Here is a 27,389-nt window from a genome sequence, read left to right on the forward strand (position 1 = left end):
ATGTTGCAATGCTACGCTATGGCGCGTTGTATCGTAAGTGATGCGAGGCTCTGCTTCGCCTCTGTGATAATTTATTGCTCCTTATTTGGGGACATATCACTAGTCTGCGAAACAACTGATAGGAAAACTTTCTTTTTTGCATTTCAATTCCTTTTTTGGAGCAATTAATTGAATCTATTTGGGTTTAAATGAACACAATGCTTAAATGCCTATAAGCCACAGAAAAAAGGTCTTGATTTGGGGCATTTCACATGATTTGGCCCGTACCGAATAAACGTGCTTCTCTTTATTTTTTCGTATGTAAAAGAATCTTTTTTGATGCTCAGGGTGTTACTGTGCGGTTGTATTATCTCTCGCTTTTTGGAATTGTTTCACGTGCTTTGATGTTTTCTTTCATTTCGCTTTTAATTTTGTTCATGTTTTTATTTTTCCTCTTATTTATTCCATCATCAGCATTTTGTTCTGATTGTTTATCGTGATGAATACAGTAGTAAGAAGCATTCGTCTGACAAATGGTGTCGTATGTAAAAGTGGAATGATGGTGGTATGAAGAATGCCCTTAATGTTGCCTGTTTGTATATGGCATCTATTTTGTAAATTCTCTCTTTTCCACAAATTCCAATTGAAGTCATTTGTTGTTAAGAGGAGAGGTAGTAAGTGTGTTTATGTAGTGCTTTCTCGAGTCTCTATTCCCCACGGTCATTAAGCAGACAATGTTACTAGCAGGTATCCTAAATAGCAGACGCATTTTTGCACGTAAGTTTTGACAAATCATAAGCGAAAGATGGAATACTTCTTGAGCTAAATCTTCAAAGAATTAATTTCTTCGATTTTTTTAAATTTTCATAATTTTTTGACATAGTTGAAGGAAGACGAAACAATTTTCTCCAAAATTTTTTTTTGATGTTCGAAGCAAGATTTTTTGACATGTTTTTTTTGCAAGTATGAGACTATTATTTTTTTGATAATAGAAACTTTGACGGTTCGCTTTCTACTGTACTCTGATATCCTCACTGTTAGCAGTTCAACTGCAAACAATTCCGCATTTGCGTTATAAAGTGTTTCCTAGCTCTATTCTATCCTTTTATGCCCTAAAATACCCTACCCTACTAATACCCTTCCCTAGTCTATTATCGAAGCTATAAGCAAGAGATAGATAGATAGAGAGGGGGCTTTTGTGATTTGTAGCCCAAGTATGAACTCTAGTTTTGGTGAAATGGGGCGGGGCCGGGGGGGGGGGGGGGGGTGGCTGGGTTGATATCAAAGGAAAAGCAACTGATTTGTGTGCTGGTTCTTACCTATATGCTTGTGCTTATATCTTATCCAATGTTAGAATAGCTTGCTGGAACAAATCTGTATTTGCGCTCTTCTATCTATATATCTGTTTCTATATATCCTAATTCCCGAATTTCTCACCACATTTATTTGTAATGAACAGGTAACAGTGCAGAGAAAACCGCGCTTCCACTCGACCGCCGTCACCTCACCGAACACTCCGCCGCCCGCCGCCTCCGTCCTTTTATTCCCCCATTCCGTTGAGTAGGCCTTCAGTTTCAATTGAATATTTATTGAATTTAATAGCAGGCCTCTTGGTATTCTCTTTTGCTTCCTTTTTTCTCTCTTTTTCATCCCATTTGTAACTGGTCCGTCTAAATTAAATATAATCTTTTCCAAAGCTCCAATCAGCGCGCGAAAATTCCAATGCATTCAAAGCACTGTGATTAATTTCATTTCATCACAAAAATGTTTTTTTTTCACGATCCTTATGATAATTATATCTGCTTAGTTTCTTTTTCAGCATAGCTAAACTCCGATTAATATTATGTTCGCTCCGTAAATTGGACTTTATTAAGCGATATTTTTTTTTTCATTTTTTGTCTAATACTTAAAGCTAAAGCAACTGATATTTGTTCAAAATTATTTTTTAGAAACTCCTTAACATTCAATATTACTTCGGAAATTATTTGCTTAGTAGAATGTGTTGGCTAATTCAGGCTCTGGAGTTTAAAATTTATTTGGCTTCGATTTGATTTTATATGTAAACTTTGGCTTTTATTGTTGGATCTTTCTTATTGGCACAAAAGATCCGATTTGGTTTTACTGCACTTTATGAGCGTCATAAAAAAGGATGAAATTCTACCAATGACAGCAAAACTGTGTTCTTCTTCAGTCATTTATTAAAATGTCAACTTGAGACTTTAGAAATGTATTACGTAAATGTAATTCCAAGGACCTGTTTTTATCACAGAAGAACTGGGAAAAATACTGACTTTCAGTACACCTGATAAACCTCGAGGCTAAAACATAAAAAAAAACACAGACTCCTCGTCTTATAAATTTTGAGGGGAAAATATTTCTTCACAATCTACCTCAAAGTTCAGTCTATTTTTGTTTAAAAAAATTGCAAGATCGAATTGCTAGTTAATTAATTTATTGTTTGATGGATTACATAATTGAGACTACGCAATATTCTATCTCGAAATTCAGACTGATTTTGCTTTACTAGTTTTGAATTAATTCCTTTTATTATACATTCCAATTTTGATTCCGAGAACTATCAATTGGCTTGCCGTTATTTTCTGACAGACGTTATTTCTATTACTTGGAAATGTGTTCTTACGACTGTTACCTTGTTCACATTGTTTTACTTATGGCAGCATGTCAAAACTCAAGGTTGGTGTCGAAAAAGTTACTGGACCGTTTAAATGGTTTGGACTCGAAAGGTGGGTGGTTAGGCAATTTGCCACCCTTTTAAGAGTCAAATCCTGGTGTTTCAGACCCTCAGTAAAGGTCTGGTAGACTATATCTGGTGCAATTGATTGTTTTGCACTAGGCTGAGAGCCACAACTGGACAACCTAGATAGTTATCCTTGCGATCAGCAAACGTGTTGCAATGGGGAAATAGATTTTCCCCCTAAATAATTTTGTTCACAAATTATAGATTTAGGGGAAAGGGTAAATTTAGCTAGCTGGATAAAACTGGTTCATTTAATGCTCTGTAACACATTAATTTACCGCTTAAATAGGGTGTAGTTATGTGCCGATTTTTTTTGGATCATTTTCAGTTTATTAGGTGTCGGCTTTGTTTTTGTCCGTTTAATTTTCTATTGTTTTTTTTTTTCTAATAGTTTGTGGTCAATTTTTTTTAAAATTGAATCAGAGACGTTAAAACTTTCGTTTTCAAGTTTTTTCTAAAATGTTTTGTTTTCTCTTTTTATATTTTTTCGCACAGGTGTTCGAAAATTTACTCGAGACTTTTTGGCTGTAATGCCGTATTTGTGGTATCCTTTGTGGTGAACATAATTGGAAAGATTAGTTTATGCGCATTTTTCTAGGCATATTTTTTATCAGTATTTTCGTCAACTGATGCCTTTTATCAACTTAAGTGATCTGTAGCCTATAACTATTGCAATGATAACCGTTATGAGCAAAAGGCTCTTATTTCCAAAGTCTTAATTGTGATCAGATCAGAAAATAATAGAAAAAAATTGATACGTTTCGCTCATAATTTGTAGAATTTATCTTTTTAAATTATCAATTTTTTTACTGTGTTGTTAAATAAACGTTTTGTTTTTCCCTTACTTTCTATTGATTTGTTTAAGCAAACTTGCTTACATTTTTTAGCCTTTACCAGCTGACGTTTCTGTCAATGAAAAAAAAATTGAAATAGATACTTGGCAGTTTCTAGCAAAATAGTGTCTTGCTTCTCTTTGTATTGGATAATTTTTTATCTCAAATTGATCCAAGTTAATGATGCTTTCAGTTTTTGAAATATCGGTTAAATTTTATTACAAAAAATTGCAAAAATTACTCAACTTTTTAGTGCTTTTGAAGTCTAATTTTCGGATTATCTAATAATATTGTGGGCTTAGTTTTCTCCATTCGCTTCTTTCATCTCAGCTTCTGTTTTTCTCGCGCTTACTTTTTTCGGCTTAAGTGACGTCGGCTTGTTTGATCATTTTTTCGCCTCATTTCACGTTGTTTGAAAAGCGAAACTAGATTTTTTTAACGTTTATGTGTTTGAAATGGACATAAAAGGACATAAAACATAAAAGGACATTATAGCCATGAAGTTTTTTGACTTTTTAAAGACCATTTTAGGCGTCTATCCAAGTTTTGCTTGCATAATTATCACGCAATCATTTTTGTAAAAATGCTCATGTAAAGCTGGAAATCATGTTTTATGGCACATTTTTTTTTGCAAATGAGTTTTCTTTGAGACAACAGTATCACCAAAGTGGTTGATGTTTATCTGCATTTTTCAAATAGTCTCTTTCGGCTAGTAGTCTGTATAAACTATTGAATGGAAGCCAATGGAATATTTCCTCAATAAACAAAGTGAAGTCATTTTTTGAAGTTCTTGATGTATGTTTTTAACGAAAAAGCCATGAAAGTTTTTCAATGCTCAAGTTTGATTTTTTGCTCTTTGGCTTTCTATTAATTACAGGATTGGAGCATAGAAACTTTTTTTTTCAACTCAAGTCGCAAATATAGTATTGTGCGTACTACTTGCGGTATTTTTCAGCAACAGACAGCATCGGAAATTTAATAGCAAATGCTTTGAGGTTTGATAACCAATAATTTATCACAGCTGATGCTTTTTAATTTCATCAAATGAACCGAATTTGCTTCATAAAAGAGTATAATTTTGAAATTCCTATTTCTGAAATTTTCTACATCAATGTTTTTTTGAGATATTTAAACTGCATATTTTATACAGTTTTGTTTCATACACTCCATTTTATTACATGATATTTTACATTTGTGTTTTTGTGCAATTAAAGCCCGTTTTTGCTGCTTTCTTGCTTGTGTGTGAAAATTTTTGGCTTTGTCTGTGTTTCAAATTCAATTCAATTTATTTGCTAAAATGAAGTGAATTTACGCTCTCCAATTAAGAAATAGTAAAAGACGCGAATCAACGTGAACAATTTTTAGCTTTGAAAATAGGTTTTCATTTTTAAATTTCACAGCGGAGTGAAAAATGGCCTAGTGATATAGTTTTCTCACACAAGGTTTGTTTTCCAAAAAATTGTTTTTTATAGCTGTTTTTTGGTTATGTTTTCTAGTTAGGACTGAAAGAGTTCTAGTATGATGCTGCATAGTTCCTTGTCGACATTTCTTAGCAGTTTGTTGGTTATGCTTTCGAATTAGGACGGAAAGAATTCTAATATGATATTGCACAGTTCCTTGTCTGCTCTTTTAGGTACCTATTTTTGCGTGGAAATATTTGCTTCGAAAAAAAATAAGTGTCATTTTTTCCACACCACGGTCAAAGATATTCAGAAAATTTTTTCACAAAAGACTCGTCTCAATCGCGTTGTGTTATTAAATGTAGGATCGCTGATTTAGATTTTTAAAAAGGGTACAAGTCGCATTTCTAGGCAATTCGGGCTGGAAATTAACAAGTTAACAAGAATCGAACACACATATTAGATGGTGTAGAAAAATGACCGTGGTGTGGAAAAAATGTTACTTGTTTTTTTTCAGCAAATATTTCCAAGCAATAATTATTACCTAAAAAGCAGACAAGGAACTGCAATATCATATTAGATTTCTTCTTTCAATCCTAATTCGAAAACATAATCAACAAACAGCTAAAAATGTTGTCAATTATTTCAAGTAGACCGAAGAAAAATGACGACAATTTTGAAAAAACATAGCACCATAAAACTCAAAAGTATGCATCTGATCAAATCTCTTATTTTTCGAATTATGGATCTATCGACATATATACAAGTACTAACTTATTTTAAAAATGAATTAGCCTTTTGTTGCTGGGCTACTGTATTACTGTATTCGGTTGTGACATACAATTCAAATGAAGAGACTTTGGAACAGTTTAGTTTTCGAGACATATATGTTTGTTTTTAGAATTGCCTTACATTTTATGATTCTCTAGAAACATATTCTGCTACACCGTGGGTTATCAGTTGTTTCGTTGTTTTAGACATTTTTATAGCTCTAAGAGATTAGAAAGAAAGTTTTTAAGAATATATTGTTCCGAATTTTTTTTATAATTACACTTGCGAAAAGAAGTGTCTTGTAATCGAGAACTAGATTTTTTCCTGTAAACATTTTTTCTTACATCTGAAGTTCTAAGAGCATTTACCCATGGAAAGGGAAAAGATCAACATACGAGTTGTACAGCTCATCGCGGAAAACCGCTTTTGTGTCCCTGCTTAAGAACAAGATGCAACTTCTTTGCTTGATAATTTTTCTTGGCTTGATAATGTTGATTCACCTTCAAGCAACGAGCACGGATCATGGTTACTTGAAATTGAAGTTACTCCTTTAGTGAACCTTAGCAACTTCGCGACTGTTTCTTACTTGGCCTAGAGGTAACGTGCTTGTCTCTGTACCCTATGGTATGGTGTTCGAGTCCCGGCTGCAACTTGTTAATTTCAGTACGTTTGAAGTTTATAAAAAGAAACGGGAAAAATATGTTGTCGGGCTTTTTTTCGCATTTTTTTATTGGCTCAGTTGCCATATTGTTAAATTTTCTTGTGCGGTTGACGTAAATGCAAGTTGTCATGATGTATTCCTGTAATATATAAAATTAATAGTCCTGACTTTGTACATTTTTTTGTTTTTGTTTCGCTTAAAAGCTTCATTCGGCCTAAATGTTTTTGGCTGATGTTTTATCGGTTGAATTACTTGCCCTGATTTGTGTCGCTTCAAAGAATTAAAGGATTGATTAAACAAATCAGGTAGCCTGTCTTGCAAAGTGTTAAAACTTAATTGCACAAAAACTTTTTTGTCAACAATTTTTGTGACCCTTTTTTTATCTGTCTCAAGGAGCCGCTTAGAGTGGATGTTTTTGGCTCAATGAACGTGTTGTTGGCTTAGTGACCGCTCGTTAAAACATTAAATGCTTAATTAATACAGTTTGTTGTGTTTCTTGACTAATTTTTTTAAATAGTTTTTTTCTGTTTTTTCCCAAACAATGTTTACATATTTTTTCGATTTTGTTATTTTAGTCTCATCTTGTATTCACTAGCTTGCAAGGCTGTGCTTGCTTTGTATCGCAGTTGATTCGAAGATCCGCTTCGCTTCTGTGTAACGAATGGCCTCTGTGTTACAACTGAACTCCATTTAAGCATTATCATAGTAGACCCAGCATAGAAAACATTTTTTTATTATTTCTTTTTATATTTTTCTTAAGATAAGAGTCGTTTTAAGATGACTTTTATATTATTTCTTTTAAATATTTTTCTTGAGATAAGAGTCGTTTTAAGATGACAGAATGTTTTGAACAGATTTTATTTTACATTTTAAGCTCCCAGAAAATTTGTTTTTCGTACGGTGTCATAATCTAATGAAATTTCGCATGGCGAACAACATAGCTACTATGAAAACATTTGTTATTCAAACTTTACATCGTTAAGGTACGCGTTTAGCCATAATAACATATAAAACAACTAGTAAAATTGAAAAAAAAACGGCGAAGGGGGAGTGGCAAAAAGCCTTAAAATATGTTTGCCAGGCTGAAACGTTTTTGTTTGATGCACCGATTGGCGGAAATCACTGAACTTGTAATACAGTGCTGATTTCAATTATCCGAGCAAAAAAATCAAAGTTTGAAACTTCAAACGCGTTTATCTCAAATTGATTTAAGTTAAAACAAAAATTGCAGAACAAATTTTTTTTATTAGTGAACCAACCCGGAGGCCTAAAACAAAGGTTAATTATTGAGATTGGCAAGAGCGCGTATAACCAGCACTTATTAAGCTATGACTTACTTGCAAGAGCTCAGCTCACCTTGCAAATTGCAGCGTACATGCGATTTAAATCAGTAATTATTCGATTTCTGGGCACTATCGCTACCGGGGCGCCACAATGCCACGATGCTAAAATTCATCAGTTTTTTATGGTGCAATATCTTTGCGAAATTTGTAGCCAAATTTTAGCCCCAAAATGGTTCATAATGGCTTTTTAATTAATCAGAAATTACGCTAAAACTACCTGGTTAATTGATACGAAAATTGAATCAAAAGAAGCCTCGTGCACTGTCTATACTGGTAGCATCTCCAAAAACCTTTATAAATGATTCTTTGCTTTTTGGCTAAAAAACATAATTTTTGCTAGAAGGAACTCAAAATTTTTGCGTAACAACTAACTTCAAACCCATTAGGCTAATTTTTGGAGAATTCACCCTTCTACAACTTTGTTGGCCTGTGTAAGAGGCTTCTTCTGATGTCATTTTCTTATCAGTTAAATTGGTAGTATCGTGTAAGTTATTAAAAATTTTAAATAAAAAACCCAAATTAATTTATTTTGGGGCCATATCAATGCAGGTTAAATTCTAAGCAACTCTTGTTCTCATCATTTTATTATCTAATCTCAACATATTTTAAAAAAAATTTCGTTTGAAATTTCCGTTTCCTAAGTTGTTCGTTTTGTCCGGTTGATGTAAATCAGCACTGTAATCAATTTGTCTGATATATCAAGTGGCCTTGAAAATTGTCTGAAATTAGATAAGTAGTTTTGATTAAATGCTAACAAAGTCTCGATTTTTTTTTCAGTTATAGATATCTACGCCATGTCAGAATTTCAATCTCTTGTTTAAATTTTGCCGCAGAAGTAGGCAGAAAATGAAAAACAAATCATTCTTTTTATAGGTTAGGAAACAAAAAATCACAAGTTCATGGTTGCGAGACTATTTTGGCTGTAACTTTAGTCTGAATAGCCAAATACTTTTATTTTTTATTCAAAACAATTGTAAAGGTTAAAATTCTTAACAATGGTTTCAACCAAAAACATTAGGGTACTGACGTTTTAAACTTGGCCAAACACTCAAGTTCTGACAAAAAATCACTAATTTTGAACTTTGTATTGCGACAGCAAGTGTCTTGTAAGCAGGAATTAGGCTTTTATGTTAATAACTTCCTTATTGAGCTGGCTGACAGAAATTACCTTCTTTTAAATTGACAGGCTCAATTTTTTGAAAAGTCTATAAAACTATCGAGGTTTTTTCATATAAAGTTTTTTAAAAAATACTTTGTTGGGATTCGTGGTTTTTGCCCTAGTTTTCGTCAGCTTAATTTTCATTTTTTTAAATACAAACTATAATATCTGGTACGGTTTTTCATTGACCTACTTCCCAAGTCATAGAGTTGTCTTTCGTCTTAATTAATTTTTTTTCTGTAATTGATAGTTTTTCTGTAATTTGTACTGATTTGGAAGAACTTTCTTACTCTTTTTATTTTCTCGTCAACTGTAATTTAATGGCTCTAGCCTATGTTAAGTTGCTTAAGTCAATACTTTTTGCGTTGTTCCGAAGACAGACGATTTTTTTTACGTTTGTGGCGTTTCAACAGGGGTGAGTTTCAAATTTTAGCTCAAAATTATATATGACAAGAATTTTGCTCTGGGCTTAACGGGGGTCGACTTTTTTGTCTGCTTGAGTGCCGTGTAGTACCTGATAATTGTAGCCGAATTAACGCTGTTCATGAACCTTAATTGAGGCAAACGTAGTTGTTGCAACGTTTAAAAAATTTCAACTTCTTCCAATTTTTTTGACTTCCGGTTCTTTTTCTACACTCGTTAATATAATGCTTCGTCTTAGCTCTATCGCAATTGGCGTGGAGCTCCGCTTCGCTTCGGTGTCCAATACCAACTTTTTATAGCCAAACTTTTTGTAAATTTTCAATAGACGTATTCTACACAAGTTTTTAAGTATTGTAATGTCAGAAGATCTCATTCAAATTTCAACAAAATCAGGATTTTGTTAAAAAATTGTTGCATTGTGCCATTAAAACTATACTTTGAAAAATTATCATGTTTGAATGGTTTTCAGAGTAAGCAAAATTGTCGTTCAATTTTATTATAGTCTTTCAAATGTAATATTATAATGTTATTGTCTTTCAATGCAAGCTAATTCATCAAATTTACGTGGAAACGGATCAAACTTTTGAAAGGTCAACAATAAGATTGAGCCGTCAGGATTTTTTAGTATCCTTAAAAAAGTTTAGGTGGAATGAAGCGTGGAACTAGAATATTTTAACTTTTTGTATCGGACCCAGATGCGTCAAACCTTTGACTTACATTTTTTTTATAAATTACTTCACAGTTAAGCCTAAATTTTGAGCTTTTAATTTGTTTCAAAACTAAAATCAAGGCTTGGTATTCTAAAAACGAATTCAAAAAAATTGATAGTGCTGCCGTGTATTCAAAATTTTAGGAAACATTCCATTACTATTTGTATCCCAGTCTCAAGATTTGTTTTAGAAAACCTTGTTATTGTGATTTCTTAGAACTTTTTTTCAAATTAGTTTTTGCCCTGGTAAATTTTTATAAGAAATAGTAGATTGATGTATAGAGATCTTTCCCAGGTTTACGCCCAGCTCATAAAATTACAGCGTAAAATGGTCTCAAAAATTATTTGGAATTTTGAAGCTCGAAAAATTGTGCAAATATGTTTATTTGCTCAAACTGTCATGTTATCGTATGTTTTTTAATATCAAAGTTGTTGAAATTGCATTTTGCTAAGGTAATTTTTTGAAGAAATCAGTGGCATGAAAAAGCCGATCGGTACCTTTTTTTGTTAATTAAATCTCCGGAAAATGAAATCGATTCGTCATTTTTTTGCTAATTAAATTGCTGGATTTTTTTTTTTATTTTCACACTTTTTGACTCAACGCAAAATTTTGTAAACTTGTCAATTTTTGAGTTTTTGTTGGATTCCTTAGCACTAATTTTAAAGATTTTCATTGCTATATTATTTTCATGACATTTAATTTCTTACTTTTAGGGTTCGACTGGTATTTTTTTAGGTTTGTCCAAATCAGTTAGGAAAGCTGAATACCTAGGGATTTCAATTGTCAACATTAGTCAAAAATTGTGTCGAACTTGTCGTAAACGACAAAATGTAGTTTCCTAGCTGTACTAGAAAAGCAGTTAAAAGACCTCATTAGCCAGATGCTTATTTTCCGGAAACTTATTTTGGTATAAAATGGCAAACAAAAATGGTTATTTTAGGCAAACAATTTTGATTTTGTGCTAAAAATTTTCAGTCGGAAAAAATATCGATAACATTTTTTCTCTATGTCAATCAATTTTTGTTCAGACTGCTTCACTGAAACTTACCGGTAGGAACTATCAAATAGCTCTGATTTTTACACCCAATTTTGACTTCATCAATGAAGTTGTTCGTAGTCGTGTGTATTATCAAATTGATGGCTCCTAAATTGTGATTTGTTTTTGTGAAAATTCAAAAAAGCGGTTTCAGTTTAAATAAAAATTAAATAAAAGCTTTGAATTAAATTCTATTGCACTCTTAACATTATTTTAGCTTTTACTGCCTCTTTTGCTTGCAGTTTTTTACCTAAATCAATCGCCGCTCATTGGAAAAAATTTGAGTGTTGTGAAGAAAACGGAAAACAAAACTCAAAATTTTTGTTTTTGAGATTCTTGAATTTTTCAAATTTTTAAATTAATGTACTTCAATTGGTGTGGTCGAAACAAACATTCATTGCTACTTGCGGAATTGGCTATCCTTGTTTTAATTTAAATTCTTTTTTTCTCACTTAATTTTTACTGATATGAGATATTAATCAACTTCATGAAAAAATTATTGAACGCCTTGTTATAGAAGCAGTTTTAAAATGTTCGTCTATCAACTGTAGTTCAACAGAAGGTTTAGAAATAGTGAAGTGATACTTGTTTTACAGCTAAAAATTTTTAGGTACATTTTTTTATCAGCTTTATTGATTTCGACCCTATTTTTGTCGTTAACTTGCCGGGTATTTAATTTCTAAAAATTTTGACAGGTATTTTACTTCTTTTTCCATATTTTGATAGTAAATATAAATTATGCTTTTCTGGTTATTAAAGGTGCCAAAATTTTCTGTTAGGCAGAAATTTTTTCAAAACTTTCTGTTCGAATTTTTTATTTGCTATAAGATTTCAGTTTTTTTCGGATATCTGGTTTCTGATTTTTTTCTTCTTTGTAACTTGTTTTAATTCTAATTTGTTGTTTTAGGTTCAAACAATTTTATTTAAAATCAGTTTAAGCTGATGATTTTAAGTATTGTTTCAGTATGTCCAAAAAAACTTCAAAGAAAAATTGATAATTTTCCAGATTTTTTTGCAAATTTGACTTTCCTGTTTTGTATAAAAAGAATGCGGCGGCAAGTTTTGCAGTAGCTGCTGGATTTTGGTTTTTTATGGCTGAAATTTTTGAAAATGAAAGACTTTCAATTTTTTTGTGCAAATTTGACTCGCCTGTTGTGTCTAAAAGAATGCGGCAGCAAGCTTTGCAGGAGCTGCAGGAGTTCTGTTTTTGTCTGGCTGAAATTTTTGAAAAAGAAGGGCTTTTCGTGTTTTTTATTTCTTTTACGAGCGTTCTCTAATGTTATCTTGTTTGTTGTGATCCAGCTATCTTATCCTTGCGTATAAATTTCATATATGATAATTTTGATTTTATTGAGTTTTTTTTAGGCTTTCAGAGTTTTTCAGATTTTCTGCTAGTTTTTTTTGTGGCAATTGCTTGTAATTTTTGCATTCAATTTTTTTGAAATTTTGTTTTCGAGTTTGTTTTTTATCTTATACTATAGCAAATAGCGGATAGGGCCTTGTTGATCCTCAATTGTTCCTGTTGGATATGTAGTTTGTTTGGTTGCAAGATTTAGTGAACCGTTTTTGAGTACATTTAGGAAATTTTTTATTTCAATTTTTTGACCGAAATGTTTTATCGTTTCCATCTATTAGTTATTAGAAAAAAAATGGATGGAGTTATGCCTAAATCCTTCTTTTGTTTCACATCATTGACTTCTGTAACAATTGCAAAAGATTTGTTTTGATTTTTCAGCCTGTGATTTCTTCAACAACATTCTTTCACCAAGTTTTTCACTGTTCGTTTGAGACGTATTATTATTTTTTGTTTTTTTTTTGCGCTTTTTGTGTATCGCAAGTGATGCGAAGCTCAGCTTTGCCTCTGTGTTCATTAGTTCTACAATCGTTGAATTGTTTGTTTCATGCTTACAATTCATTTTTTTCTTCTGTGTTTTTATTCTGGCGCTGTGCACGATTTTTTCGAATTAAAGGTTCTCTTGCAATAATGCTTCTGTCCCGACCCTCCCGCAATCATGTACGCAAAAAGACGTTTATTTCAATGATTGTTCTGAGCTGAACAAATCGATTTTTTGAGCGTTTGCAGCGTAGTTTTTCGCGTTAACCATTTTTTTCGATCATAAGTAGTGGAAATTATTGCTTTCCATCTTATCTTTACTAATTAAATTTACTAAACCTTTAACTTTTCTAGACCTGTTTAAATTATTGAGCTTGTGTTCTTTTCTCGCAGGTGTGTGATAGACTACCGCACTGAGATCCTGAACAGCTGGGAGAATGATGAGCCCATTGTGGCTGAGGAGGGGGGCGACGCTGGCGGGGCAGAAGCGGGGTCAGCTAAGTCCAACAGGACAGTCAAGGACTGGAGGTGGCTGCCACCCAACAAAAGTTAGTTCACTCGTTAAAGTGGCCATTATGATCTTTCCATTTTCGTTTTTCACTCTCACCTTGAAACTTTTAGGGGCCATCTCCTGGTTAATTAGTTTGTGCCCAGTGCCTCTGCATATAGGTTTCAAGTTGGTTGCGCAAAAATTGGTATCTCAAAAGATCCTTTGGCGACTTTTAAGACTGTTTAGTAGTTGAAATTCGGAGAACAGGATCCAACTCACCCGTTCTTAAATTTAAGAAATCATTTTTACCCTTACGATAAGCAAGGGTATTTTACCCTTGCGATAAACAAGGTTATTGCAATCGGGTTCTAGACTTTTTCACGTAAATAACTTTGTTCTCAGGTCTCATCTCTTGGACTCATTCATCTACTTACAACATACTTATCTTGAGCATGTTGGCATTTAAAGTATCCGATCTAATCAATTTTTGCTTTTTTGGCTGGTTGTAATTTAACCAATTCGATTTGTTAACATTTATTTTTTTCTTTGTTTTTGGCTTCATAGGTTTCGGCTGATTTTACATTGACTTAGTGTCCTCCTATTGCGTCGTTTAAGGACGGAAAAAATATTTTGTGTGCGTGTGAGTAATCTAAGGGGACAGCGGAGTTTTTTTGAACTTTTTTTGGCATGAAAGGTTTATGCTAAGGTATTTTCGGCTTTGTTAACGCTAGGTAATTATCAACTCAAATTCAATGAATCATTCGGCGTATCTGGCGTAGAGAAAACACACCTGCTTGAGATTACAAAACCCGGAAGTTCGATTCCAGTCGAGACCTGTTTTTTTTGCAAACTGAAAATTATCGGCTAATTTAGATTATTGTCTGTCTGCTTATTTTTGTCGACTTAATTCCGCAGAAACATTTTTTTAAATTCTGTTTGTTTTTCTAGCAACCCAAAAGCTCTTCGTTAAGTTTCTAAAGGTGCAGGTAATTTTGTTCAGGGTGTTTTGGGCTTTTGTTGCAATTTAAAGTTTTTTTTTCGTTTTGTTTCTGTTTGATTTTAACCATAGTTCTTTATTTTTGTATCACAAGTGGCGAGAAGCTCAGCTTCGCCTCTGTGGCTAAAATTTTTATTCGTTCATTGATTTACTTGTTTGAAGTGTTTACTTTATATTTCAAAGCCGAGTACAGCGGGGCAAGTCACGATTAAAAATCCATAAAGACTACGGGGGTTTACTTAAAGCAAAAGAGCGAAACAAAAGTTTGAATATGGTTGAAGAACACGTCGAGCAAATCATGCCCAGCTCTAAGGTGTTTATTGAATTCCAGAAATAATACAATGAAGACTGTTTGGTTGCTCAATTTAGTCCCTATAATTCATTAACTATTCATGGTACGTTTGAGAGCAACAAATAGCGGCTTTGTTTTAATTATTCCATAATTTCGAGTCAAACATATTCATCGTTGAATTTACGAATTTTATTTGACAGCTCTTTTCTGCATTTTCATGGTGTAGCAATTTAGAGCAACAATTTTGTACCGAGACAATTACTTGTAATACTTATGCGATGAATGAATTGAAGGCTTTTTTGTTCAAAATGACGACTTCCCTCTGCTAACTGTGGGAACTACGCTTCAATTAATTCAAGATGAATCTTTTAAGACCAATTGACCTTTGTTAAAAACCGTATGAAGTTAATTAAGACTTTTTGCGCCAGAAAGGAGCAGGGATGCTACCAGGCCTCGAACCACCGACCTGTCGATTACAGGGCGGAGGCGCTCCTCTCTTCGTTAATGCTTCTGAAATCCTGCCAGTACTATTCATAACTAAGAAAAAGTTTTGATGCATGAAAATGTGTTTCAGAGCCGATCGTGGTGAATGTGAGCATGATCATCGACAATATCTTCGACGTCAACGCCACAGACATGGTCAGCCATTTACTCAATTGCTCACTTACAGTATCGGTATTTTCTTGCAGATGTAAAATACTGGTTGAATCAACCAGCATTTTATCAACTTCGTAAAATCCCAGAAACTATCTTTCATCGTCATAAAAGTTTGTCAAAATATTGAAATTTATAAAATCTTCGTATCGAAAACACTAGCTCCGCTGCCTCCATGTTCAATATTTTACTTCGGGTTGAAAACATTAATTTGTTTTTTTTTCGCAACACTTCCGCCAATTGATAACCGAATAGCAAAGAAGGATTGATGCCTGAATTCGATTCACTTTTTAGAAAATTTCTGGGGGTTACAAGTTACACAAAAACGGCAATCACTGAATCATTTTGGTTTGTTACAGAGCTTCAAACTGCAATTCTCGTTCCTTCAAAAGTGGCAGGATGCCAGATTGGAGTACGTGGCGTACGACAACTCCTACGTGCCAATCACGCTCACCGCCGGATACGCGAGGAGGATCTGGGTGCCAGACTCGTTCTTTGCGAACAGCAAGACCAGCTGGAACCACACCAATACCAGACCCAACTCATATATCAAAGTATACCCCAACGGAACTATACTATACAACATGCGGTAAGAAAGTTCATAAAAAGAAAGGTGACATATTTGAACGGTTGTCGTAAACAATGATCTTCTGAGCGGGTTTCTTTTATCAGTTTTTATCTTTTTAGTTTTCCACTTACTTAAACCACCAAATTATGACTATTTGCTCCGACTTTCGAAAAGAGCTAACTTTTTTGTATGCTCTATAAGATGTTTTGTCCAAGCGATATTTTAATTGAAAATTAGTACTTGATTCTTGTCTTTACACTTGCGATAAGCAAGGTTATTGCAATCGTGTACTAGACTTTTTTTCCCATAAATAACTTGATTCGTCTGGATTCCTGTTGGTACCTTGGTTCCTAATGAATTTGTGTTTCTCAGCGTTTCTTGTACACTACCAAAATATGACTATTTGCTCCGACTTTCGAAAAGAACTAATTTTTTTCCAATCGAGTACTAGACTTTTTTCCATAAATAACTTGATTCATCTGAATTGCTGTTGGTACCTTGGTTCCTAATGAATTTGTGTTTCTCAGCGTTTCTTGTACACTTAGCCTGGAGGTAACAAATAAGACTGGGACGGCAAAGGTCCTTGTTTCGAATCTGACCTGGACCTGTTTTTTTTAACGTAAATAAATTTGTCGGCCTAAAATTTGTCTACTTATGTTTTGTCTGCTTAGTTGCCACGTCTAAGAATCGTTTATTTTTGTTGCAACCATTTTCTTTGTAGTATTTTAGCATTTTACAATCCGGCCGAATCGAAGTTTGATTTCTACATTGGTTGTAGTTTTACCAACCCGATTTGTTAAGTCTTTTTTCCGCTTAATTGGTTTCGGTTTTGTATATCGACTTAGTGACCACCTTTTGTGGCGTTTGAGGACAGAAAAAATTTTGTGTGCGTGTGTTTATAGGGAAAGAGGACTTAATTTTTTTAAGTTTGATCTTCTACCTTTTGAAGGGTTTCTGTCGAGGTATTTTCGGCTTTGTTACCGCATGGTAATTATAAATTGAAATTCAATCAACCATCCGGTGCATCTGGCCAGAAGGTAAGGCAACTGCTTGCGGCGGCAAAGGTTTGTGGTTCGAATCCGGCCGCGACCTGTTTTTTTTGTTCTTTAGTACTTTTGTTATTTTTATTTTTGACGACTTAGTTCCCGTTGCCGACTTTTGTAAAGGTTTAGCTTTCTTCCAAGTTCCAGTTTTCTGCTTATTTAGGTTATTGTCGGTCTGCTTATTTTTTGTCGGCTTATTTCCACTGAAAGGTCTTTTTTTACTATCCGGCTTTTTTCAATCATTCTGAAAGCTCTTTTTATAGTTTTCATTGGTACAGATAATTTTTCTTGGATTTTTAGGCTTTTGTTGCAAATTTAAATGAAAAAACTATTTTTGAAGCCTTTTTCAGCTCCCCCCTCCCCCTCCTCCTGTTGGTCCTGTATTGAGTATTACAGGGGGCTTTAAAATAGCAGTTTATAGTGATAATTTACGGTTTGCTAAAGATCAAATATGATTATTTAGCAGAAATACTTGATGAGTGATTAGGATTTAGGGGAGCGCTCGCCCCAACCCAGTTATTTAACCCTAAGGCCAGCCAAAGTGTCCCCTTTTTGTTACTATATTAAGGTATTGAATTATCAACGATCAACTCTAAAATTTGTTTAAATGCGCTTCCGGCGCGAATATGCACTAAATTTGGGAGGAGAGAGCGCGCATGAAAATTGCAATTTTTTGGTTGAAATTTTCCAAATGCCTGAAAACGCCTATTTTGGTCGGTTTATCAAAAATTCGCTTGTATTGCAGAAAATATTGAGAAAATAATATTTCATCAAAAGGCAAGCGATTATTAGCATAACTAGTACCTTATTTCTCGAGAACATTCTTGATCACCGCTGTCTTAACTAAAACTTTAATAAAAGAGCCGTTTAAATTTATTTGTTATACAATTCTACCATCTTACTTAGCCAGAATTTTCCTCTTTTTTGCTAAGTTTAACCATATAATGCATGAAAACGGAATCCGAAAAATTAAGTTTTTTTGCCATGTCCTAAAACTGCGTTTCAATGCAGCCCAGATTATTGTTTTTTAGTTTTACAGACACACAGTAGTTTTCGATTGGAAAACTTTGCAGTTTTTTTGAAAAATTTAATTCTTTTTTTTTGCAGGGTAACAGTCAAGTGCCACTGCAAAATGGACCTTCAGTATTTCCCAATGGACATCCAGAAATGTCGACTGCACATCGAGAGCTGTAAGTCACTTCATTATTAAACTAGTTTAGAGTCAAAAAAACACTTCCACAGTCTTTGGTTGTTTTATTGCACCTCGTAGTCATAAAGTCGCCTGTATTGTTGTGGTGTTTGACAGTTATATTTGAGATCAATTAAATTGATTGATCGAGTTTTTTTATTCAGTCGATCAGCTTTTTGACCTATAAATAATTGCAGGAAAAACAGCCCGAACACATTTTCTATAATTATTTCGGTTAAGGTCATTTGCTTAAAAAGTAAAGTTTTCTGGCCATTAAAAATACGGAGGAATTTACTATTTGGCTGCATGGCCTCCACGCAAAACAGATGCCACAAATTATTTCAAGTATTGTAGTTTTACCATTTGCATTTTGAACCTTATGGAACTCAACGAAAAATTCTAACGCCCTATTGTTTTTTCCTGTTTACATACTTTCAAAATGTTGATATATCATATATGTAAAAGTTGTTAGTTGAAGCAAGTTGCTTAAATTACTCCAAATTTTCTAACTGAAGCAATCACTACTTGCAGATTTTTTTGAACTCATCTCTGAAAAAATTGAATTAGTTTTTTCTAAATTTTTAAATTTTTCTCGGATGTTTGCAACAATAAAACTAGTCCAACAATTGCTGCGCAGCAACCAATTTTATTATTATTTTTTAAAAAATATAATTGGTCTAAAAAGTAGTGACTTGTCGTAAAGATTGTTTCCTTAAAATTAAAGCATCCATAAAGTGGATCTTGAACTAGTCTTGACTTCATTTTATGACGTATGAATCATCTACGCACATCAGATATTTTTTCAAGTTTATTCAGAAATAGTATGTCTTTCTTGACACTCGGCGGCAAAGCGGGAGAGACTCTATTTAATTATGTGGTACGATTGAAGAAGAATTTAGGTCAGTGACAGGCAGGATATTTAGTGCTTTTCATTCTGTACAGAAATGGCATGCAATTAAGTTACCACAGAACAGACTCATTGTTTAACGCATTTCCTCCCGCTCGCTTCCCAGCTGATCAAATTCCCCCTGTGACGCAATGAAATGCCATTTAGCTCAAATTGAATTGTTCCCTCCCTTAATTCTGATTTATCATCACTGTTTTCCCACAAATTTCCTCTCAGCAATTTCCATATCCACTGATTTGATGTAATATGAATCAAATATGTATCAATCCATAAGGTCCTCGAGGCTTGTCGAACAAAACTTTTATCTCTGGGTGAACTTATCTCCCCCAATTTTACCCTCAGTCGCCTAATTTTTGGTGGGGTTTTGGTTTGTTTAGCTGTCAAATTGTGCATTTGTAGATTAAAAGATAAAGTATCAATTTGAATAAATGTTACAAATTGTCAATAAACTAAAAGCTTATTGCCTGCACAAGAAAGGATTAAGCGCGCGGATTAGTCTCAGTTTTTCTCTGGCCTGCCAACTATGATATTATACTAGCCATTTAATGAAATGAAAGATTAGGTATTTAGCGTTGACTGCATTTTCTGCTCCGAACCGATTGAAAATACTAAATAGCCCCGCCTCGATTTCATGAACAGTTCATCTGGAAAAGACCAAAAAAATTCTGAGAAATTTAGAAAAAAATAACGAAGTCCCTTTTTTAAGGACGTTTTTGAAAAAATTACGGGCAGATAAATTGGGTCTAAAATATGTTCGTTTTCAAAAAAAATCTTTTCTTTTCAGTCGCATTTTTTCTCCATTTTCGTAAGAGGTTCTGCTTCGAAAAAAAAATAACGGTTACTGTTCATTTTTCTATAAACATAGTGAAGACATTTACGATGATTATCGGAAAAAAAAATTTGGGTAGTCTTAAATTTGATTTTCGGCAGTTTGACTTTTGATTTCTTTGTAAGTTCAATTCAAATTTTTTGTTAAAAGGAAGAAAATTTTTTATCCTTGCTAATTAGAAAAGCGGAAATGACACAAAAATATGAATGATTTTTGAGTTCGAACGTCGTTTTTTAGATTTCGCAGCAAAATATAAAATAGACTTATTGATCCAGTTTTCCCTAATTGGGCTAATTTTTGGGAAAAAATTAATCAGAGTTTTTTTGTGATAGTTTTCATTCGAATGCTTTTTTCCACTCCCCGTACATTTCAGTTTTGACAATTTCTTAGTTGTCCTACGTGTTATTATGGCTGAATGCTTGATGTTAAAATGTAATATAATAAGAAAAAATGTGTTCACAATAGTTAAATTGTTCACCATGCAAGTTTTATTACATAATGACATCGTAAAAACAGTTTTTCAAAACTGAAATTCAGATATTTGGGGGATGGTAGTGCAAAAGAGCCCATTCAACCCCTACGAAATTTGCGGGTGTATCTTAATTAGTTTGGAAAACATCCATCCACAATATGAAAACGTACAGTCAGAGATTCTGCTGCAGGCCAAAAAAAATCAGGCCAAATTACGAATGGTAGAATAATCTGTAGATGGACCTTGTGTATATCATTATGAATTTGTTTTTTTTTGGGGGTTGAAATTTATTTGCTTGTTGTTTTTTAGATGGCTACCAGTCGACGGAGATCATAGTGCGGTGGGATGTGTTCAGCAACGTTACCCTCCCGGAACCCTCCTCCGACTTCACCCTCACCGAACTCAGACTCCTCTCAGTCGTCCCTCAGAGTCTCATCAGGAACCTCTCCACAGGCAAGAGCAGGGATCTAGTTATCACCTACAACAACTACCCCCCACCTTCGCGACAAACAGACCAGCTGTCATGTGCTTAGATTAAAATTGCCAAGTACTCGACTCTGGTTGGCTAAAAATAGAACTTGGAACCTAACTTGGAACCTAATTTGCTTGGTGCGAGAATGTTAACTTATTCTAAAATTTTATGTTTTTCTCTAATCTCAAGAACTCATAAATATGCCCGTTGTTCCCATTAGACTAACTTTTGGCGTATGGTGGGCAGGCGCAGGCGACAATTCGTAACTTTTGGCGCACGCGACGATTCGTTATTTTATCTTGCGTACGAAGTGACAATTAGTAACTTTTGGTTGTGTGTTTTGCATAAATTATACTAACCGACAAGAACTGATTCACACGCACTATAGTATTCATGTCTATTCTCGCTTGATATGAGTAGTCGCTTTTGCATAAATTACAAATTGTCCCTTCTTAGGAATCTGTTGATTGATACGATGTTCCACCCAACCTATAAAACCATATTCAGAGCATCTGATTTTTGATAAAGTTTAAAATTTGATTGTTTCTGCAGTAATAATCTAGCACTGTAGCTGCGAGAGCAAACTTATTTGTTACTGGAAACTTGACGCATTTTTTTCTATTAAGCAAATTTTCTAATAAATCTGTAAACATTGGCCTTGTTTTTTTGAAACCTTCAAACTTTCTAAACCCCTTGCCATTTGGTCTAGTGGTAAACCGCCTAGTTTCGGATCGTAAGCTTAAGAGGGACCTTTGTATTTTTTCGATATGAATATATATATATATATATATTCTTATAGATCTTCTTATATATATGGTCATCCAAAATTTTTGTCTGCAAAAACATGATTTTTTTTCTCTAAAATGTTTTCGGCACGTGCCTTACGGCTTAGTCATTTAATATTTTGTTGTTTGAATTGAAACACAAGAATTATATGCTTTAGTGCTTTAAGGAAAAAGAGTGGCGTAAGAGTTCATTATCAGCTGGTAATTTTTCTTAGAGAGTGAACAACTTATAACAGCTGGGCATTATGACGCAATTGCGAAAGAAATTGATTCATATTCAATAGATGGTTCGAACCCTGTGAATTGCTGAATTTTTTTAATTTTCAACGCTTATTTTTGTCGGTCAAATTTTTTAAAAAATTAATAAGAGTTTTCTTTGTTTCTTCTGCTTGAAACGATTTAGCTTTTTGTCGCTGTTCAGTTTGGCAAATAATTTTTTCTAGATCATAAGTTTTTTTGTATACTTTTTATGAACCTTAAGTATTTTGGACAGAAAGTCGCAATTTCTCTTGAAATCTTTTATTGGAGAATTTTAAACATTTTGAAGTGCAGAATCATTGACAATCTTAATTTTTGAACAATAGCATGTTTTTGTATCGCTTGTTGTATTCATGTTCCGTTTCGGAATGATACTCTTTTTGATTAATTGATAACTTCACCTGTTCAAAATGAGCGTGTCGAGATACCGACCGAATTGTTCAAATGTAATTGTTGTCCATCTTGCTATAGTATTTTATGGCTCTTGCAGGCATTTTAATGGTACTTCTGTTGCTGTTTTTGAGTAGCCAATCGCTTAAATCGCATTCCATTAAAATTGATAAACTTCCATTTCCTGAACAACAAAATTCATGTAATGATTTGTAAACGTGACAGATTTTTCGAACCTAGATTGATGTGATATACTTTTATTAAAATGTGGACTGATTGAAAACAGAAGCATTTATAGTCTGTTGAAAAGTCAAAGAGCATAAACTTCATCATATTACCATGATGTAGGTTGAAAACCAGTTGCTGCCTAGATAATAAGGTTGCGACTACAAAATATATTGCAATTCTAGCTTAAAATGAAACTGAACATTTTGAGTATTGAAAAAATATATATTGAGGTTTTTAATAACTTTTTTCAGGTTCCTACGAGGGCTGTGCCTTGGAGTTCACGTTCACACGTGACCTGATGTACTTTCTGGTGCAGAGCTACATTCCTGCCATCATCATAGTCGTGCTCTCCTGGGTGTCCTTTTGGATCATACCCGACCGGGGAAGAGCCACAGTGGCCGAAGTGGCCACGTCACGTGCCTATATCGGAGTCACTGGAGTCCTGTCCATGATTCTGGTTATGAACACAAGTAAAACTGTGCTTCCTAATGTAGACAACCTAAATGCAGTCGACGTCTACTTCTTCGTATCTTTCGTGTACGTTCTCGCCGCTCTTGTGGAGTTCATAACAGTCCATTTTCTTAACAAGCAGAAACGAAAATGGCTCGAACGAAGACAACGCATGAAATTTCTTCAGAAATCGATAGTAATTAATCCCGATTCTTCAAGTGAAGATGAAGTCCAAATTAAAGAAACCTCATTTGTCGGTCGAAGCAACGGCCGGTCACATACGCGTACTGTCGCTACTACAAACAATGTTGCCAGAAAAACGGTTTCGATAAGTGGGGATCCTAGTTCCGTTCATACCACCATGCTGCTTCGACAGTCTTCGTCTGTTCCTCCTACGAGAACTAGATCGTCGTTGGGGACGGTGAAATTTATGCCTCCGCAACACCGTCCCGGGCGCCACCCCATTTCCAATTGGAGAGACAATGCGTCCCCCCACCGGTACCCGATTGTGCCCCCACCTGCGATGCAGGAGAACAACCTGATGGTACCCTATAGTGGCATAGAACTGCAGTTGAAACCAGTTCATTTCGATCACTCAATTCACTTCAATGTAAGTTCTCAGTTATTTTTTTTTCCGGAAACAAAAACGCTAGTCCAAATCGACGAAAACGACAGCTGTTCGACGTAAGGAGCTGAACAGCTCGTATGTTAGTTTTTTCTTTTGAAATTCATGAAAATCTTTGTTTTTAACATCGTGTAGGAGTGCAATCTTTCCGGTTAACATTTGACATATGCAGGTTTTTCTACATATGCAGGATTTTGATACATCAAGTTAATCGCAATTAAGGAACATGCAGTAAACGGGTTGCAATTTTTTCCCAGCTCGCAGTTTAGGTTTTTTCAGCCGTGCTCTTACACGACAACAGATTGCAGCTCCTCTGAAGCCGAACAAGTCTGGAACAAGAACAACCTGCTGCCGACTCCCAACTTCATGGAAAGCGAGAGCTGCTTAGAAGAAGACGACTTCTGCAGCGACAACGGGGGCGGCTTTAACAGCAGCAGTGCCGTCACCCCCATGTCTAATAGCTCCGAATCAGACCTGGGTCACTCGAGTTACTTCAGACGAGGGAGTTCCACGCGACGTCGTTCAAGTCGTCGTCGTTCCGGATCCCAAAGTCACCATTCAGGTCTTTCCGGAAGTTCGGCAACTGAGGCGGATTTCGGTCCGGACGGAAAGAGGAGACTAAGTCGTCGAACGTTGCGACGACTTGAGCGTTACAAAGATTCGAACTTCGTGAATTGGTTCATGACCTCAGTTGATGTTGCCAAAATAGACTACTATTCCAGAATCTGGTTTCCAACTTCGTTTTTTATCCTCAATATTTTTTACTGGGTCACGTATATGAAATTAGGCAAAGATGGAATGCATAATATCGAATGATTGCTTTATTTGAGCCGATAAATTTTAACACTGAACAAAACAACAGATTGCTACACGGAGCTTAACTTTTTCTCATTTTCAAGCTAGTTTTTTCTCAAAAAAAATTTGTTCTCGTAACCTCAGAAACAATTTTTACCAGAAATAACTTATACTTAAATTTGCATTCAAAAGTTTAATAAAAGTTTCTGTTAAGTTTATTAATTACAAAATTTAATGCTTATCTGGATACAGATCGATTGAAATAAGAAAATAACTCTTTTGCACTTTCACATGCGGTTTCTCGTTCCAATAATGGTATTTGATCCGATTTGTTCAGTTCTCCTGATTTGATTCAATTGTAATTTATTTCATAATTTTCAAATTTTGTAAAAGCAGTAGAACTCGAATTCATTTTCCACGGATGTTGTTTGCAAAATTGTCCAAATATAATTCCGAGAATCATTTTTAAAGTAATTCGTTTAATTTAAAAATCCTGACTGTCAACTTAAGCCGGTATTAATGACTATCAATTTTTGTTTCGAAAACAGCCGTTTGTCAACTCTAGAATCCAAAGAATGAGTGTATTGGCAACTTGCTTCGGAAGAAAATGCCCATTATGAAGTTTTTGGCAGACTACCCCTCAAAATTAGCAGACAATGGCACCCTTAGAAAACGTTTATGGTTAATCAGTCAAATTTTTGCCAAAAGGGTTACTTGAAGGACGCGTTGTATCGGACGGCAAAAAACTTGATAAAAATCAGCCAAAGATTTAATAAAATCAAAGTGGCATTCATTAGCAAAAAAAAAGTTCAAAACTTTATGTTGAACGTGTGCTAAAAATGAGTGACGTAATTTTGTGCTAAAAAGACAGTGGATTCCAAATACTAGTTTTAAAATTTAACTTGAATTGCTTTGCCAGTGGGTTCTGCATCAGCAGTTATTTGCTAAAACTAATAATAAACAAGGATGCCGATTGCTGTATAAGTAGCACAGAATGGTCTAAGCAAATTTTAAAACAAAGTTTTTTCAGATTAGCGTTGTTTTCTGTAATTTTTAATTTGAACTTGAAGGTCAAAATGATTTCAAAATTTTAAGACTTCCGAAAAGTTTGGTAAAAACTATGAAAGTGGTAAGAGTTTGTGCCAAATTTCGGAAAATTTTCTGATCTTGAGACGGTGAAAGGGCGTCAAAACTGCATCATACTGTCAAATTTTCAATGAACATGATTGCGTTTTCTCAGAGACGTCCGACTCTATTTTTTGCCTAATTTTGCGAATTAAAAGATATTCAACGACAATCTGCCATAGATGGCTATGATCGCTTTTGTTTCAGTTTTTTTGGCTTTGTGACTTTTGATTTATTTTAAGTTCAGCTCATTTTCTTGATTAAAAGGAAATGAAACTCCACTATCGAACAGCAATATATATATATATTTATATCACAAAAAAATTGATCGCCATCTGTGTTTACACAAGCAATGCTTGTGTTATAGTATGAGCTATCTTTTTTTCCAACCTAAGTCGCAAATATTTATGCGACGCAGATATTATTGCGATAAAATGTGTTCATTTTGACAGTGCTCATTTTGATCAAAAACCAGCTATTAAGTACAGCCAATGCTAAGGTTCCGACTATTATTGTTCCGACTTTTCGAACGAAAGTAACGGAATAGTTGTGCTCGGTGTGGTTTTTTTTCTTCAGACAAATTTCGACTTCTTAACTAGCCATTTTTGACGGGATTTTCTTATATCATTCAAAGAGTATTGTTTTCCTGAGCTTGAAGTTGGAAAGATATTTCACCTGAGATTTTTCATAAAGTTATGGGGGTTTAAAAATTGCCATTCTGGTCAATTCGGGAAAGTTATTGCGCGATATATTTCGCGCTGTAAAAGCGTAAGCGGTGATTTAATCTGTCTTAGAAATCGTTTCAAATTGATTAAAGGAAGCCTATTTGCCATAATTGATTTGTTACTAGGAACGAAATGCATCACTTTGTACTTGATATGGCGTGTGGGGGTATGATTTTCACAAAAAATCTCGAATTAAAAAAAATTTCGTTTTATTTTCATTACAGTTAATTTTCTCATGTTATTACTATAGACTGCTATACTATAGACTGCTACGATTATTACTATAGACTGCTACGCCATAGACTGCGATAATATTAGAAATAATATTAGAGGTGTTAGTTGGTAAATTTAGTTTTTTTCAAATTGACTGTTACTGCTAATGGGTCATAATTGGCGTGCGTCACTTAAGAAATTTTAAAGACTAAATACTTTACTCATTCAGTTTTTCCCAGTAGCGTTATCGGTCAAACGTTTGCTTGTGTATGCGAAGTTCAACTTCGCCTCTGTTTTGAAAATGGTTTTCAAAATTCAGATTTCGCAACGGATTAAAAAGTTAACCTATTGATTCAGTTTTCTCAATTCGGAAAAACTGTATGAGAAATTTGTCTATCACAATTACAAGAATATTTCCACTGACAATGTATAAGTTATATCTTTCTATCATAGTTCCACTGACAACGTGTAAGTTATTGGTAATACTTAAGCATCGATTGTTTTGAAGTGAACATTTTAGTGCTGTATGTTTTTCGTGCTTCGGTAACTTATTAATAGTTTTCAGTTTCCAACCCTATTTATCAAGTTTAATTCAAACTCCGTTTCGAGTGTCAAGTGTGATCCTCCCAGTTGAAATTGGAAAACATAGCGTAGACATAGCGTAGAAAACAAAAAAAAGCCGAAAGTCAGTTTTTAAAAAGAATAAATTGTCATTCAAATAAAATGAATTAAACGAAGCCATATTTTGCTTCTTTCATAACGAAAACCTTCAAATAAAATTTTTGATCCAATTTATCGAGGGTCAGTCACAATTTGAAAACTTTGCATATTTCTGCCGTTTTCATATTCGGCCCATATCAATATTAAGTTCCTGGAAGTGTTTACTTTGTTTCAGATGTTCGCGCTTTCTTTTCATATTTTAGATTACTGAAATCTAATTGGCTGATTTTTCTTTTAGCGCATTCGGTCTTTCGT

The 27,389-nt window shown here is 34.2% G+C and overlaps 2 protein-coding genes across 2 annotated transcripts in view; one reads left to right on the plus strand and one right to left on the minus strand.

Moving 5' to 3' along the window:
- The window catches only part of LOC134842792 (ATP-dependent 6-phosphofructokinase, muscle type-like), a 480,347-nt gene that overhangs the window by 158,926 nt on the left and 294,032 nt on the right, over window positions 1-27,389 (minus strand). The window lies entirely within an intron of this gene.
- Window positions 1,339-24,462, plus strand: LOC134842354 (gamma-aminobutyric acid receptor subunit beta-like). Its single transcript, XM_063858644.1, has 8 exons — window positions 1,339-2,673; window positions 13,301-13,455; window positions 15,261-15,325; window positions 15,700-15,929; window positions 18,059-18,141; window positions 20,658-20,801; window positions 22,733-23,541; window positions 23,836-24,462. The coding sequence occupies exons 1-8, from the start codon at window positions 2,609-2,611 to the stop codon at window positions 24,370-24,372; spliced, it is 2,088 nt and encodes a 695-aa protein (XP_063714714.1). The 5' UTR covers window positions 1,339-2,608; the 3' UTR covers window positions 24,373-24,462.

The sequence above is a fragment of the Symsagittifera roscoffensis genome, chromosome 3 (genome assembly GCF_963678635.1).
Source record: "Symsagittifera roscoffensis chromosome 3, txSymRosc1.1, whole genome shotgun sequence".
Taxonomy (NCBI): Eukaryota; Metazoa; Xenacoelomorpha; order Acoela; family Convolutidae; genus Symsagittifera; species Symsagittifera roscoffensis.

Bases quoted from the DNA above. Each gene is read 5' to 3' on its own strand.
- LOC134842354 (XM_063858644.1), top strand. From the start codon at position 2,609: ATGTGTTCTTACGACTGTTACCTTGTTCACATTGTTTTACTTATGGCA. The intron at 18,142-20,657 runs GTAAGTCACTTC...GTTGTTTTTTAG, and splicing joins TCGACTGCACATCGAGAGCT to ATGGCTACCAGTCGACGGAG. The intron at 20,802-22,732 runs GCAAGAGCAGGG...AACTTTTTTCAG, and splicing joins CATCAGGAACCTCTCCACAG to GTTCCTACGAGGGCTGTGCC.